This window comes from Acinonyx jubatus, chromosome C1, assembly GCF_027475565.1.
Source record: "Acinonyx jubatus isolate Ajub_Pintada_27869175 chromosome C1, VMU_Ajub_asm_v1.0, whole genome shotgun sequence".
Taxonomy (NCBI): Eukaryota; Metazoa; Chordata; class Mammalia; order Carnivora; family Felidae; genus Acinonyx; species Acinonyx jubatus.
The window spans coordinates 8,580,646-8,597,761 of record NC_069381.1 but is presented as its reverse complement, the minus strand read 5'-3'; the positions used below and the strand labels follow the sequence as shown (position 1 = coordinate 8,597,761).

At 51.4% G+C, this 17,116-nt stretch overlaps 2 protein-coding genes and 1 pseudogene across 2 annotated transcripts; all 3 read left to right on the top strand.

The window, feature by feature from the left end:
• The first annotated feature begins 420 nt into the window (after positions 1-420).
• LOC113599157 (actin, cytoplasmic 2-like) lies at positions 421-1,851 on the top strand (annotated as a pseudogene).
• Positions 1,852-7,551: 5,700 nt separating this feature from the next.
• Positions 7,552-9,184, top strand: NPPB (natriuretic peptide B). Its single transcript, XM_015068765.3, has 3 exons — positions 7,552-7,925; positions 8,162-8,417; positions 8,990-9,184. Exons 1-3 carry the CDS (start codon positions 7,800-7,802, stop codon positions 9,004-9,006), a joined length of 399 nt encoding a protein of 132 aa, XP_014924251.1. The 5' UTR covers positions 7,552-7,799; the 3' UTR covers positions 9,007-9,184.
• Positions 9,185-15,626: 6,442 nt separating this feature from the next.
• On the top strand, positions 15,627-17,116 carry NPPA (natriuretic peptide A). The gene is made up of 3 exons (XM_015068760.3): positions 15,627-15,869; positions 15,971-16,297; positions 16,806-17,116. Exons 1-3 carry the CDS (start codon positions 15,747-15,749, stop codon positions 16,815-16,817), a joined length of 462 nt encoding a protein of 153 aa, XP_014924246.1. The 5' UTR covers positions 15,627-15,746; the 3' UTR covers positions 16,818-17,116.

Below are 17,116 nucleotides of genomic sequence, written 5' to 3'. Positions count from 1 at the left end.
AGCACGTCCTCTCTGACCTGAAACCCTCCGATGGCCCCCATCTCACTCGAGCTAAGGTTAGCCAAGGTCTTAACCAGAAGGCTGTGCACTGTGGAAACATCACTACCTCTCTGAGCCCATTTCTTTCTCCTCCTCCTCCTCCTCCTCCTTCTTCTTCTAAAGTCTATCCATGTATTTTGAGAGAGAACACACAAGTGGGGGAAGGGCACAGAGAGAGGGAGAGAGAGGGAATCCCAAGCAGGCTCCACCCTGTCAGTGCAGAGCCTGACGTGGGTCTCAGTCTCATGACTGTGAGATCATGACCTGAACCGAAATCAAGAGTCAGATACTTAACTGACTGAGCCCCCCAGGTGCCCTGTCTCTGAGCCCATTTCTGATCACTCCCTCCACTCCCCGTGCTGGCCTGTTAGCCATTCTCCGATGTGCCAGATTCATTGTAGGGCCTCTGCACTGGCTGTTCCTTTGTCTGGCCCATGCTTGTTCGAGACTGTCAACACTTCTGCTGTGGTTGTGGCCATCCAGGCCGTGCTGTCCCTGTAGATCTTTGGCTGCACCACTGGTACTGTCTTGGGCTCTGGAGATGGGGTCACCCACACTGCACACCTGCCCAGGCCACCCTGCGTCCGGACCTGGCTGCCCAAGACATGATGAATTACTTCATGAACGTCCTCTTGGAGCATGGCTACAGCTTTAGCACAGTGGCCGAGTGGGAAATCATGTATGACATCACAGAGATGATGTGCTATGTCACCTTGGACTTGGAGCAGGAGCTGGCCAGCAGCCTGTCATCCTCCTCCCTGGAGAAAAGCTGCCCACAGGTGGGGATCACCATCAGCCCTGCCCCAAGGCGCCCTTTCAGCCCTCCCTCCTGGGGAATCCTGGAGACCACCTTCAACTCCATCACGAAGTTGTCATGACACTGACATCCGGAAGGACCTCTTCGCTGACACGGTGCTGCCTGGTGGGGCCACCACTTTTCTGGTTGTCATTTCTGTCTTGCTGGTCCGATGCGGCTGGGAGAGTCTGAGCCTTAGGACCCACTTCCTTTTCTTTCTTAAAAAAAATTTTTTTTAATGTTTATTTATTTTTGAGGGGGTGGGGAGGGGCAGAGAGAGGGAGACACAGAATCCGAAGCAGGCTCCAGGCTCTGAGCTGTCAGCACAGAGCCCATCGTGGAGCTTGAACTCATGAAACACGAGGTCATGACCTGGGCTGAAGTCAGACATTCAACCAACTGAGCCACCCAGATGCCCCTCTTTTTTTTTTTTTTTTTTTTTTAGATTTTATTTTTAAGTAATCCTTTCAGCCAATATGGGCCTTGAACTCACAACCCCGAGGTCTAGTGTCATATGCTCCACTGTCTGAGCTAGCCAGGTGCCCCCTGTCTACTTTCTTTCTTTCTTTTTTTTAAAGTTTATTTATTTATTTTGAGAGAGAGAGAGAGAGAGAGAGAGCACACAAGCAGGGCATGGACAGAGAAAGAGAGATTGAGAGAGAAAGAGAATCCCAAGCAGGCTCCGGTCTGACAGCACAAAACCCAATGCGGGGCTCGATCTCACAAGCTGTGAGATCGTGACCTGAGCCGAGATCAAGAGTCAGATGCTTAACCGACTGAGCCCCCCAGGCACACCTCCACTTTGCTTTCTTAACTGATGTTTTCCTGCCAGAATGCCGTGGGGTGTTACTTGCGCTGAGTTGAAAAATGGTTTGCATTTACACCTGTACATTTATTCCTCCTTTTAATTTATGTAAGGTTTTTGTACGCAATTCTCAATTCTTCAAGAGATGACAAATTTTGGTGTTCTACTGTCATGTGAGAGCATTAGGCCCCAGCACTACATCATCGCGTGAGGAAAATAAAGTTCTGCAGTAAAGCAGAAAAAAAAAAATTAGACAGTGTCCAGCAACTTTGTCTGCAAAGGCTCCAGACTTTGGGCTGTTACTAAGGGCTGTGATACCTTGTTCTCAAGAAACTTTTCTAAGAAAAAGGTGTGCGGTTTCTTTTGGGGACTGGGTCAGGAAGATTTGGGGCGGAAGTGACAGAAATCGAACTTAAATTGGTCTAGGCACAAAGGTGGGGGGGGCAGATTTACTGGCTCCTATAACTGCAAAGGCTGAAGTAGATTAACTTTGGGCATTTCTGGGTCCAGGAGCTCTAATGATCTCACCAGGGTGTCAGCCAGAGGGACAATATGGTGCAGTCCTTCCTGGAGGTGGTGGGAAGGATAAGGCGACCCTTTCAGAATTCTTTTCCCTTATGAGGTTATAGAAATGAGAAATGTAATTTCTATAGAGATAGAAATTACGCTCAGATGCTGCTGGTGAGGCTGGACACGGGATGGGAAGAATTAAGAGCTACTTTTTTCCAGGATACTGATCTCAGCCTTCCCTCTGATAACCATCAGTTTAGAGATTCACTTCACAGCAAAGAAGAGCTGCACACTCATGAACTCATATGCTGGTTTCCAAAGCACCCCCAACACACACACACACACACACACACACATGCACGCACACCTGCATTGATGCCACAGCTGTGAAGGATCTGATGGCTCTTCTGCAGATATTTTCTGGCCTTTGGAGAAAGCGTAAAGAGTCACAGAAGATGCAGATACTAGCAGGGGCTGGGAGCCGGTGAGCAGACCTAACCATGAACGAGGGGCAGCTGACTCTCACAGGGCTTTTGCACCTGTGAGAAATCTTCATTTCATTCCTTCATTCTACACAAGGGGGAACAGAGTCCCAGAGCAGAGGAATGACGGGCATAAAAGCCACACCATGAGACAACAGCAGGCAGAGACTTACCACCTGTGGACCCCCTGGACAGTGTGCCTTGCTTCCTCCTTCCCCTTTCCCCGGAGGTCGGTGCTCTCACTGTGCTGCCCTTTCTGGCTGCCCAGGGCTGGAGGTCAGAGTCAGAGGGGAGCTAAGGAGAAGTAGGTCAGCACATTTACCCCAAACCTTTCCTTGTCTGCGTCTTCTCCCTTCTGACAAGAGCCTAGATGCTATAGATTGAGTGTCTGTGTCCCCCCCACCCCCCCGACAAATTCATTTGTTGAAACCTATTTCCCCAATGTGAGGGGGTTAGGAGGTGGGACCTTTGGAAGGTGATTAGGTCATGGGGGTGGAGCCCTCACAATGGGATTACTGCCCTTTTAAAAGAGACTCCAGAGAGCTCCTTTGTCCCTTCTGCCAGTTGAGGTTATAGGGCAAAGACAGTGCTTACGAACCAGTAAGAGGGCTCTCACCCAACATGGAATCTACCAGTCTTGATCTTGGACTTTCCAACTTCTAGAATCATGAGAAATACATTTCTGTTGCTTATAAACCACCCAGTCTATGGTATTTTGCTATAAGGCAGCCCACACTAAGAGACTAGAGGTGGCAGTTGATCAGTTAAGCAGCCCTCAGCTCTGCCCAGAATGCCCTCCTCATCTTCCTTCTAATGGATAATTCTTTCTTTTGTTTTTTAATGTTTTTATTTATTTTTTGAGACAGAGAGAGAGAGAGACAGAGCATGAGCAGGAGAGGGGCAGAGAGAGAGAGAGAGAGGGAGACATAGAATCTGAAGCGGGATCCAGGCTCCAAGCTGTCAGCACAGAGCCCGATGCGGGGCTCGAACCCACAAACCGCGGGATCATGACCTGAGCTGAAGTCGGACTCTTAACCGACTGAGCCACCCAGGCATCCCCGTGGATAATTCTTTCTTATCCTTCAAAGCCTTAGCTCAGTAATAACTTCTTCGGGAAGCTCCCCCTTCGACTGAGTCTTCCTGCTGTGCTTACAGAGCACACCCAGGACTCTCCAGTGTCGGTGGCCACACCACCCTGGGGAGTCTGTGACTGCATCTTTCTCCCTGCACTGTGCGTTCCCCAAGAGCAGAGCCTGTCTTGTTCATTCTGTGTTCCCACTTCCTAGCAGAAAGCTTAGTTTTGCCTGCACAGTCTCATCCCTCCTCATGACAACCATGTAACACAGACATGAGAAAAGATGAAGAGATGCGCGGTAACTTGCCTGAGATCCCATAAGTAGCAAAAGGTTGAGGTGTTGTTGGATCTAGGCAGTCTGATTTCAGAGTCCGGGCTCCAGACCACAGAGACCCCACGCGTTCAACAAAGGCTTGTTGAATGAATTAAGGGGCTTCTTTCTTTCTCTGTAGCCAGCACCTAGCACCCAAGGTTTGACACTGCTAAGAACCAACATTGCCGCCACAACCACCTTTACGGAAGGCTTATTAAGTACCAGGCACTATGCTCGGCATTTTGCGTATACTGGGTTAATTGCACGTTACCATTGAAACAAATTGCTGCGAACTTAGTGCCTTAAAATAACAAATTTATTTCCCTACAGTTCTGGAGATCAGAAGCCTGAAGTATGTTTCAATGGGCTAAACTCAAGGTGCTGGCAGGCAGGCCTGTGTTCCTTCTGGAAGCTCTAGGGAAGAATCCATTTCTTTGCTTTTTCTTGCTTCTAGAGGCCAATTGCGCTCATGGCTTCTTCCTCCATCTTCAAAGATGCCAGTAGTGTAGAATCTTCTCTCATACCTGATCTCCATTTCCATCCTTCCATTTTTCTCTCTCTGACCCTGATCCTCCTGCTTCCCTCTTATAAAGACCCTTGTGATTATATTAGCCCCCCCCCCCCATAATCCAGGATAATCTTTCTACCTCCAGATCTTTAATCACATAGACAAAGCCCCCTTTGCCATATTAAGCAATATATTCACAGTTTCTAGAGACTGGGACATGGACATCTTTGGGGAAAATTGTGCAGTCTACGACATATACCATCTCATTTAACCCTTGTACAGTAATGCTGTGACATAGTGGTACAAGCTCCACTTAATAGGAGTGGAAGATGTGTGGCACACAGGGGGTGCTCATAAGTGTTCGTGGGGATGATCTGGTGTGACAGCTGATTGATAATACATTGTTCTTCACTGGACAGAAGGTCCTGAAGGATGTATCCAGTCCTGTGTCTTCCCTAAAATCTTCTCTACAATCTCCCCGGCCCACCCCGGGGCAGGTGGAGGCTCTGTCAGAGTGCTTAGCACTTAATTGTTTCCCTGGCCTGACTCTTCTCCCAGTGAGATCACTATCTCCTTCAGGGAAATTGTATTCCTAATTCTTTGTCTCTTCCCATGATGCCCTGGGCTTTTCACAGACTTCATTTTCTCTCTTGTAGTCCTTGAAAGGAGGGAGTATGTGTCCATTTTGCAGAAGAGCAAAGTGAGGCTCAGGTTACATGCAGGGTCATTTCTTTTTTTTTTAACGTTTTATTTATTTTTGAGAGAGAGAGAGACAGAGACAGAGTACAAGTGGGGGAGGGGCAGAGAGAGAGGGAGACACAGAATCTGAAGCAGGCTCCAGGCCCTGAGCTGCCAGCACAGAGCCCGACACGGGGCTCGAACTCATGAACTGAGAGATCATGACCTGAGCTGAAGTCGGATGCTTAACCGACTGAGCCACCCAGGCGCCCCGGGTCATTTCTTGATAGATGCTGGTTGATGGACTCTGTCTTGCTTCCAACTCTTCTTTTTTTTTTTTAACGTTTATTTATTTTTGAGACAGAGAGAGACAGAGCATGAATGGGGGAGGGTCAGAGAGAGAGGGAGACACGGAATCCGAAACAGGCTCCAGGCTCTGAGCTGTCAGCACAGAGCCCGACGCGGGGCTCAAACTCACGGACCGTGAGATCATGACCTGAGCTGAAGTCGGACGCTTAACCGACTGAGCCACCCAGGCGCCCCCCCAACTCTTTACTTCTAACGTCAGCATGAGGGACTCTACATTCTCAGCAGCCTCTGACCCTCTGACTCAGCTCTGCCACTTGACTGGATTTTGTTTTCTCTTTCACTTTCACTTAATCTCTGGATATTCTTCCTGTGGTGTATGTACACACACACACACACACACACACGCACTCCGGCCCCCAGAATCTTCCCAGGACTGGCATCTTTATGGAGCTCTTACCCCTTGTCCCCCCATCTTCATCTGTAAAATGGTCATCTTAGCCACACTTTACATCCTTTTTCTTGCACACAGCCACCAACTTACACATCCCTCATGGCACAGCTTTCTCTACCTTTGGAAATGATAATGAATTAATCTACTTTTTCTTTTAGTAGAAACCCCTTGCAATTACCCTGGCGGTGATTAAGAGGGTCAGGTCTGGAATCAGACTGCCTGGGTTGGAACCCAAGCTTTCCTAGTCATTAACTAAGAAAGCATATTAATTCCTCTGAGCTCTGTTTCCTCACTTTTTAAAAAATAAGTATGTTTGTTTGTTTGTTTATAGAGCACAAACAGGGGAGAGGCAGAGAGAGAGAGAGAGAGAGAGAGAGAGAGAATCCCAAGCAGGGATTCAGAGTAGAGCCTGACGCGGGGCTCGAACCCACAAACTGTGAGATCATGACCTGAACCGAATCAAGTCGGATGCTTAACCGACTGATCCACCCAGGTGCCCCTGTTCCCTCATTTAAAAAATGAAAAACAATAAACAGTATTTTTCTCACATATCTGGCAGATGCTATTTTTTGAAGGTAAGATTTGTTTAGAGGTCACTGCTTCTGCCCCTTGCTGCCTTTTCTCCATCACCCATACCCCATTCTCTCATCGTGCTGCTTGTCAACACAAGGCATCTGGACGGGGTGGTGACATCAGTCATGTATGCTTTGGGGGGGGTGGTTAATCTGCTGTGTCTCTTCCCAGGGCCATTTTTCCTTGCAGCCTCATTGGCAATCACAGATGGGAGGTCCAGACCATCTGCTAATGGGAATTAGGTCACGGATGGTCAGATGAGGGAGGCACTGGAGAGGGGCACTCCTCATACCTGTAGTGTCCCACCAAATAGATAACCATCTTCCAGTCATCCTTGCTTTTTTCCGTCACGTGTTGGCTGGGTGGGGGAGAGGAAGTGTTGGCACCTGGAGGAGGTTTGATAGAAGGCATTCCTGGGTGACTTCATCTCTGGGCCTTGCCTCTCAAAATTCCAGCCAAATCAGTTCTACCGTTTAAGGGATGGAAGCAGGGTCAGCATTCCAGAAGTTCCTTGTCATACCCAGGCTTTTAATCAGATGATACTGGAGAATTAGCATCCTAGTGCAGGCAGTTGTGAGAGGGTGGGGAGGTGTCTCAAAGGTCCCTGCTGCATGCTTGTCTTTCCGGCCAGACCTGGGTTGAGGAGAGCGAGACCTCTTGGTTGAGTTTGCTCAGAACCATCAGAACCACGGACAGCGGTCAGGGTGCCCCGAAGACCTGCAGCGGCGCAGGGTGCAGAGAGCCGAGCCCGTGCCGTGTTACAGGCAGGCGAGGGGAGGGAAGACGCGCTCCGGTTGCGGGGGGTTGGCTGGGACTGTTCTGGCTGAGTCACCCCGTGCGCCCCGCACTTGCGTCGTGGGGCCTCGGAACGCTGGAGTTGTGTCTGCCCTCTCCGAGAATGGTTGGGGGTGGGGAGGAGAGGCCCTGGGAGTTTTGCAGGAAAGGAGGCAGCGCGAGGCGAAGGACCTGTTGGTGTCCCCCGCGCGCTCCCGCCCCCCGGCCGGGCCCATTGCTATACAAGGCCTGCTCTCCCCAGCATCCACCCCCAGCGAGTATGGTCGCAGGCGCGGAGGGGTACATTCCCCCGCCCTGAGCTCAGCGTGCCGGAATGCGGCCGATAAATCAGAGATAACCCCAGGCCCGGGATAAAAGGCCGAGGTTGTCCCAGGATCCGGGAGAGCGTCCGCCGGCCTCTAGGAGGTGAGACGTGACCCGGACCACAGCGCAGCGGCAGCGGCAACGATCTCTCTCTCCGGTGACATGGACCCCAAGACGGCGCTGCTCCGGGCCCTCCTGCTCCTCCTGTTCTTGCGCCTGTCGCCACTAGGAGGTCGCTCCCACCCGCTGGGCGGCCCCGGCCCCGCCTCGGAAGCGTCCGCAATACAGGTGAGAGAGCTTCAGCCTGCGAAAAGGCTGCTGTGGCTAGCGGCAGTTGAACGGGTCCTGAGCTATTGTCCCAAAAGGTCCTCAGCCCCTCTAGCGAATTAGTGATAAGGGATTAGAAAGCAACCGGATTGGGTGCCAGGACCCCTACCTAAGGTGGTTGGTTCATCTCAGCTCCGTCTAGGGCGGTTTGGCCAGGTGCGGGTTGCTGAGGCTGGGGCTGTCCCCACGCATTGCAGGAGCTGCTGGACGGTCTGCGGGACACAGTTTCAGAGCTGCAGGAAGCCCAGATGGCCCTGGGACCCCTCCAGCAGGGCCACAGCCCCGCAGAATCCTGGGAGGCCCAGGAGGAACCCCCTGCGCGGGTCCTTGCGCCCCGTGACAATGTCCTCCGGGCCCTGAGACGACTAGGCAGTTCCAAGATGATGCGTGATTCAAGGTGCTTTGGCCGGAGGCTGGACCGGATTGGCTCCCTCAGTGGCCTGGGCTGCAATGGTAAGCCCCCTCCCTGCCAGCTTGATCCCCCTGCCCCACTCCTATGGGTCCCACCATCGGAACCACTTCTGGGTTTATTGTCTCTGGGAACCAATTCTGAGAAAAAGACACTTGGGTTTTACTCTCTCTTGCTGACAGTGCTTAGGGCCAAGGGGCGCTTTTCTGGAAATATTAAATGTGGACATCATTCATTACTATGTCCACGAGTCCCTACCACCTTCTCTTGCCTCTCTGGCCAAAAGGGGCAGAGTCGCCTTACGATGGAATCCAGTCATTCTCTGGCTGCATCTCCTTGGAGCAGAAAGAGTCCTAAACGTTTTCCTCCTGGTTTCCCCCAGCCTGTCTATAACCTCAAAGGCAGAGGACGGGATCACCAGGGCAGCAATAATTGCCAGTTTACAGATGAGGAGACTGAGGTCCAGAGAGTGGATTATTCTAAAGCCTCAAACACCCAGATCAGCCGAGGATGGGGGGGGGGGTGGTGGCAGGGATCACACCCAGTGTGGGGAAGCTCAGATCCTGCCTCAGTTTCCCACCTGACGCCGTCATCACCCTTTCTCCCCCCCACACAGTGCTGAGAAGGCATTAAGAGGAAGTGCTGATGCAGACATCTGCGTCTGATTCTTCATCAACTCCCTGAGCCCCTTTGAAGCAATTCTTATTTATTTATTTTTATTTATTTATTTATTGTGATTGTTTTATATAAGATGATTCTTATCTCCGAGCACCCATTTTCCACGGTGAAATAAAGTCAACATTTTATCTTCTTCTTTCGCAACTGATTTGTCCTGGGGCGCCTGGGTGGCTCAGTTGGTCGAGCTTCCTTCCGGATCTTGGTTTCAGCTTGGGTCATGATCTCACGGTTCGTGAGTTCAAGCTCCGTTGTTGGGCTCTGCGTTTATAGTGCAGAGCCTGCTTGGAATTCTCGCTCTCTCTCTCTCTCTCTGCTCCTCCTTTTCTCTCTCTCTCTCTCTCTCTCTCTCTCTCAAAATAAATAAATAAACTTAAAAAATGTTAAAGAAAAGAAACTGATTCGTCTTAGTGCATTAGAAGAAATACATCATTAAAAACAAACAAACAAACCCACACACCACAAAACCCAAAGCCTTTGTTTTCCTGAAGGTTCTAAAAGTGTCCTAGTGGTGGGGTGGGGAGAAGGCATCAGAGCTGGTCAGGTAGGAGTAGGGGTGCCCTGCTTCTCTTGAAGGGTTTTTCTTGTTCTGAAATGTCTACAAATACCTCAAGCACTCAAGACACTTTGCAGAAACTGCTTTTCAAAGCTGGCAGCTTCTCCCTGGGAGTGCAGATGGGCCCCGAGACGTTCATGCAACACGGGAGTGTGGGTCAGTGTTTCCTCACTAGCTTTCCCTCTGTCTGGAATTCTGCCGTCGGAGACGTTCTCCCTGGTGATTGTTTCCTTTAAAGCCCTGAGTTCAATAGCATTTTCATTTCCCCATCCCAGGTTTAGAAGCGTCTGACAAAAGGCCCAGCATTTAGGGTGCCCCTTTTCCGGGGGCTCCACATCTTTACTTCCTCTCTGCCTCAGAGAGAGAAACCTCTCATTTCTAGGGCCGAAAAGGAAACAACCACCAGAGTCGTACTGTGTTGTCTTATTCAGCAGGGAGTCCTGTTGGTACGCTGCCCTGTACCCCACGGTCCCCCCTTCCCAAGCGCCCTGCCTCTCGAGCATCCCGGGCCACACTCCTTTGCTTTCAGGCTCCCAGGCCTCAGCTCCTGCGGTCCCCTTGCCCAGAATGCCTTTTAGGATGCTAGCTCCGCAGAAGGGACAGGACTATTCTTATCCCTGTTTGATGGATGAGAAAACTGAGACCCAGAAAACCGAAGCCCCCCCTACCTGGCCGCATGTGGCCACGGATGCTCTGAGCTCTCCCACTGAGTGGAGAGCCAAGTGACTCTTGAGCCTGTGCCCTCTCCCCGCGCTCCTGGCCTTGAACTTCACTCTCCTGACCTTCCTGCTGTTCTCAGCTAATGTCGCTTCCACCGAGGGGAACCACAAGTGGTAGGTCTCTGTGTCGTTTCTCATGTCAGCCCAGTGTGAGCCAAAGGTTCTGGACAGCCGATGACATCAATTAAGGTTTTTAACATGAGGTTGAGGAGCGAGTTACTTTCTAATAAAACTGTGAGCCACCTTTACCTGGTGTTTCCCACCCGGGGAGTGCAATGAATACTCAGCGTAGTTAACTTTCACAAAGCCCTCATCAGGCACCAGCTACTGTCTCGTTAACTCCTATAGTCCTTGCAACAAACCTCTGAAGAGCTCTTACTAACCCTCATTTTAACAGAGGGGGAAACTAAGGCACAGAGAGGTGATGTGACTTGCTCAAGATCATGCAGTTAGCAAGTGGCAGAGCCAGGGTTCAGGTCCAGCACCCAGGTCCCTAACCACTGCATCACCCCGTCCCTCCCAAGTCCGTGAAGCCGGTTTGCTGGTGGGAGTAAAATTGCCCTCCTGATGGCATCATTCGGCTCCGCATTTGGTGAACTGCCTCTGTCCGCTGGTGACCTGTCCCCTCTGCTCAGGTGATGAAGGCGGGCTTTTCCCAGAACACCCACTCCCCAAATCCAGCCAACGCTTCAGGGTTCTTCCCAGTGAGCCTGGCTTCTCCTTATGTAGGGCTCAGGTGGGTGGGGTCTGTACCTACAATACGTGTGTTACTCGGGTCTTCTCCGCAGGCAAAAGTCTGAGAAAGAGGACCACAGAGAGAACAGCAAAGGAACCAAATGTGACAGCGGGAGGATGGGGGTGGGTAGCCGTGTACTCAATGGCGGGACCTCTCGTTGAGTTCCCCTCGTGTTTGGTGTTTGTGGGGAGCAATGCAAACACGCCCTGTCTATAGATGCCCTTAAAATTTTTTTAAATGTTTATTTTTGAGAGAGAGATAGAGAAAGCATGCAAGAGTGGGGTTCGGCAGAGAGAGAGGGGAACGGGGGATCCGAAGCGGGCTCTGTGCTGACAGCAGCGAGCCCGATGCGGGACTCCAACTAACCGTGAGATCATGACCTGAGCCAAAGTCAGACGCTTAATCGAAACCAAATGAACCACCCAGGCGCCCCTATAGATGCCCTTTAAAACCTGCCTTCCCTGGGGCGCCTGGGTGGCTCAGTCAGTTAAGCATCAGACTTAAGGTCAGGTCATGATCTTGAAGTTTGTGAGGTGAAGCCCCGAGTCAGGCTGTCTGCTATGAGCGCAGAGCCTACTTCAGATACTCGGTCCCCCTCTCTCTGCCCTTCCTTGCCTCTCTCAAAAATAAATAAACATGAAAAAAACATGGCCCTCCCTAACCTGTGACCCTGACCCTTTCAAATGTACCCCCCCCATGTAGCTATAGCCATGGCATTCACCTCCCTGACTTCCCTATTATCAACCTCATTGTCCAACGAAGCTGCCAGATTATATCTCTCCGTAGATGCTCATTACTGTCATCTTTCCAGAAAGATGTGCTGGTGAAAATAGAGCCCAGGAGCCCTAACCCACGTCTTCAAAGCTGGAAAGGATTTAAGTAGAGAGTGGATGGGCTTTGCTGGGTCCCAAGTGTTGATGTTACAGAAGTCAGGATAGTATTGGGACTGAATGTTTTCTTTTTTTAATTTTTTTTAATGTTTATTTATTTTTGAGAGAGAGAGAGAGAGAGAGAGAGAGAGAGAGAGAGAGAATGTGAGCAGGAGAGGGGCAGAGAGAGGAAGACACAGAATCTGAAGCAGACTCCAGGCTCCCAGCTGTCAGCACAGAGCCCGATGCGGGGCTCGAACTCACTGACTGCGAGATCATGACCTGAGCTGAAGTCGGACGCTTAACCGACTGAGCCACCCAGGCGCCCCGAACATCATTTTCAAAGTCAGAAACAACCATCCCTAAACGTGCAGCAGGATCTTGCCAATTTCTTCCAACTGGGGCTTCTGCTGCAGACCATGTGTGACATTCCTGGGACCTCATGGCTCCCCGAAGCAGCCCACAGCGTCCCCGCGGAGAATCCTGAGATGGGGACTCTGCGATAGAAGCTAGAGACTCCCCAATTCTGGATCCTCCCACCCATTTGCAATGCTCATTCCATTGTGTGACTGAGACAACTTCTTTCCAGTGATAAGGAAATAAAGGCTGTTGACTTTTTAGCTAGTGGGAGAGGTGGGGGTGGGGGGTGGATCTGCTTTTCTGTGCCTTTGCTTTTCTTCTGCCTCACTCCTCCAGGCTGGCTTCTAAACACGCCGTCAAATATTAACTCCTCCACACGGGCGGTGTGCACACCCCCCAAAATTGGGCCAGGGCATGGAAAAGAAGAGAAACTTCACATCAAGCCATTTTCTGTCTCAGGTGCAAATGGAAGGCTTCACCAGGATTGGGGTAATCAGACAATCTGAGGCTGGTCTCCGTTTCCACTAAGCCTTGTCAGTGCAGAAGGTGGTAAGTTGGTTCAACGTCAAGTCCTCGGGGCAGCAAAACTGAATATGCTCTTTCTTGCCACCCCCCTTCCACAAAATAAACAGCAATAAAAACCAAACGCAACCCGGACAAAAAGCCGAGGCTACTAGAAGAAATGCGACAACTGACACTGAGGCCCTGCTCAGGCTTCACTCTGGAAGAGGAGAGGTTACTTTAATACAAGGAGCCGAGAAAATTCTGACATTCTCTTTCTGGAACCTGGAAGGGCATTTCCACCTCTCCTCGGGCCACCTGCAGACTTCAGAAGTGGCTCAGGACAGAGGAGCAGCACAGGCCCTCGGGCCGAGCTATTGCAGGGACTACCTGCCACAAGGCCCTTCCGGAAGTCACCGCCCGCCTCAAAGGCCTGTCTGAAAGGGCATCTCCAGGGGATCAGCCGTGTGACGCACACAGCAAGGAGCATCAGTTCCCCTAGTGTGGCTGCTCACTGAATCCTCTTTGCTAATAATAACCCTGCCAACCGAGCGATTAAGCTGTGAGCACATTCCAGGGACTCATCAGGATACGAGGGTTTTGCCCCCAGACTTCCTGTTCAGGGTTGCACCCACTCTGGATTTCAAGCTGAGTTCAGCTGACCCTGATAAGGTTCCTGGAGAGCGCTCCTTTCTCCTTCTGTCTTAGAATAAAATCACCCTGGATACCTCTTGTGACCTCTGGCCTCGTACTGCCCCGATTTCCTGCCCGCTCACAGAACAGCCTCTCTACCTGACCAGCCAGGGAGGGGGCTTGGCACATGCATTTCCTGGCTTCCGGGGAGCCCCTCGAAACACATCGGGTGTGTCGGCCATTCGCGGGGCTTGGATGACCCTTTCCGTGAGGTAGTCCACACACGCGCACGCTCACGGACTTGCCAAGGACACCCCCTGCCCAGGAAGGGGGAGGGTAAAGGAGCTGCTCAGAGGTCACCTGTGAAATGGATTAGGAATTATGGGTGCTGGTGTCAGACCTGGGGTTCCAGCCCTGGCCTTGCCGCTTAGGCAGTGACCTTGGCCAAGTGACATAACCTCTGTCTTAGTTCTGCCCCTCTGTGAATGGGAACAATATTACCCACCCCATGGGGGCTGTGATGAAAATTAGATAATCCATCTAAAGTTCTCCACATGGTGTCGGGCACGTTGCAGCTGATCAACACGGGCAACCGTTCTCACCATCTTTCAAACAGATAGCACTTCATACTTGAGAACGCATGTGCAGAATGCACACATTGGTAGTTCATCTAAGCCTCATGGCAACACTGAGGGGTGGGTAGAGCATGGGGAAAATAAGGCTGTGACGATGTGTGTAACTTGGTTTGCTCAGGGCTCTAGCACAGGTCTCTCAACCCTTCAAATTTGGGGTTTTCCCCCCAAGTCCATCTTGCATTGAGTAGTACGCTAACATGGAGTTCAGTGCTTAGTGAACGGAGGGCGCTCATTAAATGTGGGCAGCCTTGGGGAGCCTGGCTGGCTGTTCGGAGAGTGTGCAAATCATGCTCTTGGGGTTGTGAGTTCGAGCCCCACGTTGGGTGTGGAGATTACTTAAAATCTTGAGGGGCGCCTGGGTGGCTCAGTCAACTAAGCTTGATTTCGGCTCAGGTCATGATCTCGCGGTCTGTGGGTTCGAGCCCCGCGTCGGGCTCTGGGCTGACAGCTCAGAGCCTGGAGTCTGCTTTGGTTCTCTATCTCCCTCTCTATCTGCCCTTCCCCTGCTCATGCTCTGTCACTCGCTCTCTCTCTCTCTAAAAAATAAATAAATAAACATTTTAAAAAAGTTAAAATCTCGAAAAAAAAGGGGGGGGAGGACTTGCTGCCTGTTAATTTTCTTTGGGGGGGGGGTGGGTCAGGAAAATGGAGGCTTCAGTGGCTCATCACTCGCCTGGCCTCATGGAAGGTCATGGAAGACATTAAGGGAAGCTGGGTGCCACATTCACCTCCCCATCACTCCACCAGCCAACTCGCCACAGGAGCTTTCCTGGGAGTGTTGGGGCCATTATAAACTTCAAACTCAGAGTCTGAGCTGCTATAATCATTGAGGTGACAGGGATGAAACCATTGGCCTCTCTAAGTGCCCACCTCCCTCAACACTGTGGAGGGGAAGGAGGAGCTTGGCAGAGGGATGGTTGCGTTCCCAAAAGTTTTCTTGGTGTTTACGTGTGGGAGCTGAGTTCTTGGGATGTTCATCACATTTGGTTCCCGGCTGACTTAATATTCTAAATAATAACTCCCTCTTCACCTGACTGCCGAGAATGACTGCCAGGAGTGAGGGCAGCTCAGTTGGAGGGAGAGGTCTGCCCTCACGGCTGATGAGTCAGGTGTGAGGCCGGCTTGAGCATCTGGACTAATTTGTCCCGAGCTGCCGGCCGCCTGCCACTTCCTCCTCTCCCGCCCTTATTTGGAGCCCCTGACAGCTGAGCCGAAAAACCTACCCGGGGAGCTGGGCGCTGGCCAACCGTCACCCTCTGCCTCCCTGCATGGGTCCTGTTGCCCAGGAGAAAGAAGCCCCAGGCATCACTGTGAGATAACCAAAGACTCTTTTTTGCTCTTCTCACACCTTTGAAGTGGGAACCTCTTGAGGCAAATCAACAAGAATGTGGCTCTTGCAGCTGAGGGTCTGGGGTTGTTGGGGCTGCTCAAGGTGGAGGGGGCAGTGACAGGCTCTGCTGGGCTGATAGCTTTAAAAGGTCATCTTCTGCTGTTCCCTCATTCAGCTGCTTTATCGCTGCAAGTGACAGAATGGGGAGGGTTCCGTCCCTCTTGCGCTCTTGGAGAGCTGGGGGGCTATAAAAAGAGGAGGTGCAGGGCAGCTGGGAGACAGGCGGAGGGAGGCTGAGAGAAGGAGAAGAGAGGACAGAGAGGCAGCAAGCACCAGAACACTCCTTGACCGACGCCATCATGGGCTCCTTCTCCACCATCACCGCGAGCTTCCTCCTCTTCCTGGCGTGTCAGCTCCTGTGGCAAACAGGAGCTAACCCGGTATATGGCTCTGTGTCCAACGCAGACCTGATGGATTTCAAGGTAGGGCCGGGACAGGGGCCACAGTCTGGGACCAGGGGGCTTTGTGACACTGTGCCGGTCACTGAGACCTCTCCCTTTCTCCGTGTGTTCCTTTTGTAAAGAATTTGCTGGACCATTTGGAGGACAAGATGCCTTTAGAAGATGAAGTTGTGCCCCCACAAGTACTAAGTGAGCAGAATGAGGAAGCTGGGGCAGCTCTTAGCCCCCTCCCTGAGGTGCCTCCCTGGGCTGGGGAGGTCAACCCAGCCCAGAGAGATGGGGGTGCCCTTGGGCGGGGCTCCTGGGACTCCTCCGATAGATCTGCCCTCCTGAAAAGCAAGCTGAGGGCACTGCTTGCTGCCCCTCGGAGTCTGCGGAGGTCCAGCTGCTTTGGAGGCAGGATGGACAGGATTGGAGCTCAGAGTGGATTGGGCTGCAACAGCTTCCGGGTAAGAGGAGCTGGGGGTGGAAATGGGGTGGGGAGGAAGGCGGTTATGGTTTCACTGAGACTCAAACTTTGTCAAAGAACACCACCAGGGGATGCCTCCTGCAGTAAAGAGACCAGAGTAGAAGCTTTCTTTTTGGAAATTTTGTGTCCCAACTTGGGGCAATGACATCATTCATCATCCTCAGCTACAGGCTGCTAAGGAAATGCTAAGAAAAAAAAAGTTACTGCCATGAGCACTGGGGACTTAAAATGTTCATGGAGCCAAGTCACCTTTGTTCTGCTGATTGGCAGTTCATGTGCCTCCCCAGAATTGTCAGACCCCAAAGGATTAAGTGAAAATGACCAGGGTTGACTTATAGCTTCTAACAAGCAATTTGTGTACCAGTTCATGAAACTCAGGGTTGTCAGGCCGGAGTGGGGGCTGCTGGGAAGTGAGCACAGTCCTGTGAGGTTGACTTTTCCAATAGGGCCAGATCACCAAGCCAACGTTGTCTCTGTTCTCTTTGTAGTACCGAAGATAATGGCCAGGGAGGAAAAGGCAGGCCAAGCCCTGCACAGACTTCGAGAGACCCTCATCCTTTGGGGTCTCTCACTCAACTTTGTCCCATCTCATTGCCATCAAGTTGAGCCGTGATGAGCACTCTATTCAAGCTGCAGCCTCTTGTCAACGTTTCTCACATTTTATGCTGAATGTAGACCAAGTGGTTTAATTGTGGCTTCCCCTCCGCTCCCATCCCATGCATTAAATTTTAGGATAGACGCTCACCCATTACTGAAAGCTGTTTTGAATCATGAATAAACTTCAGCACCACGGACAGAA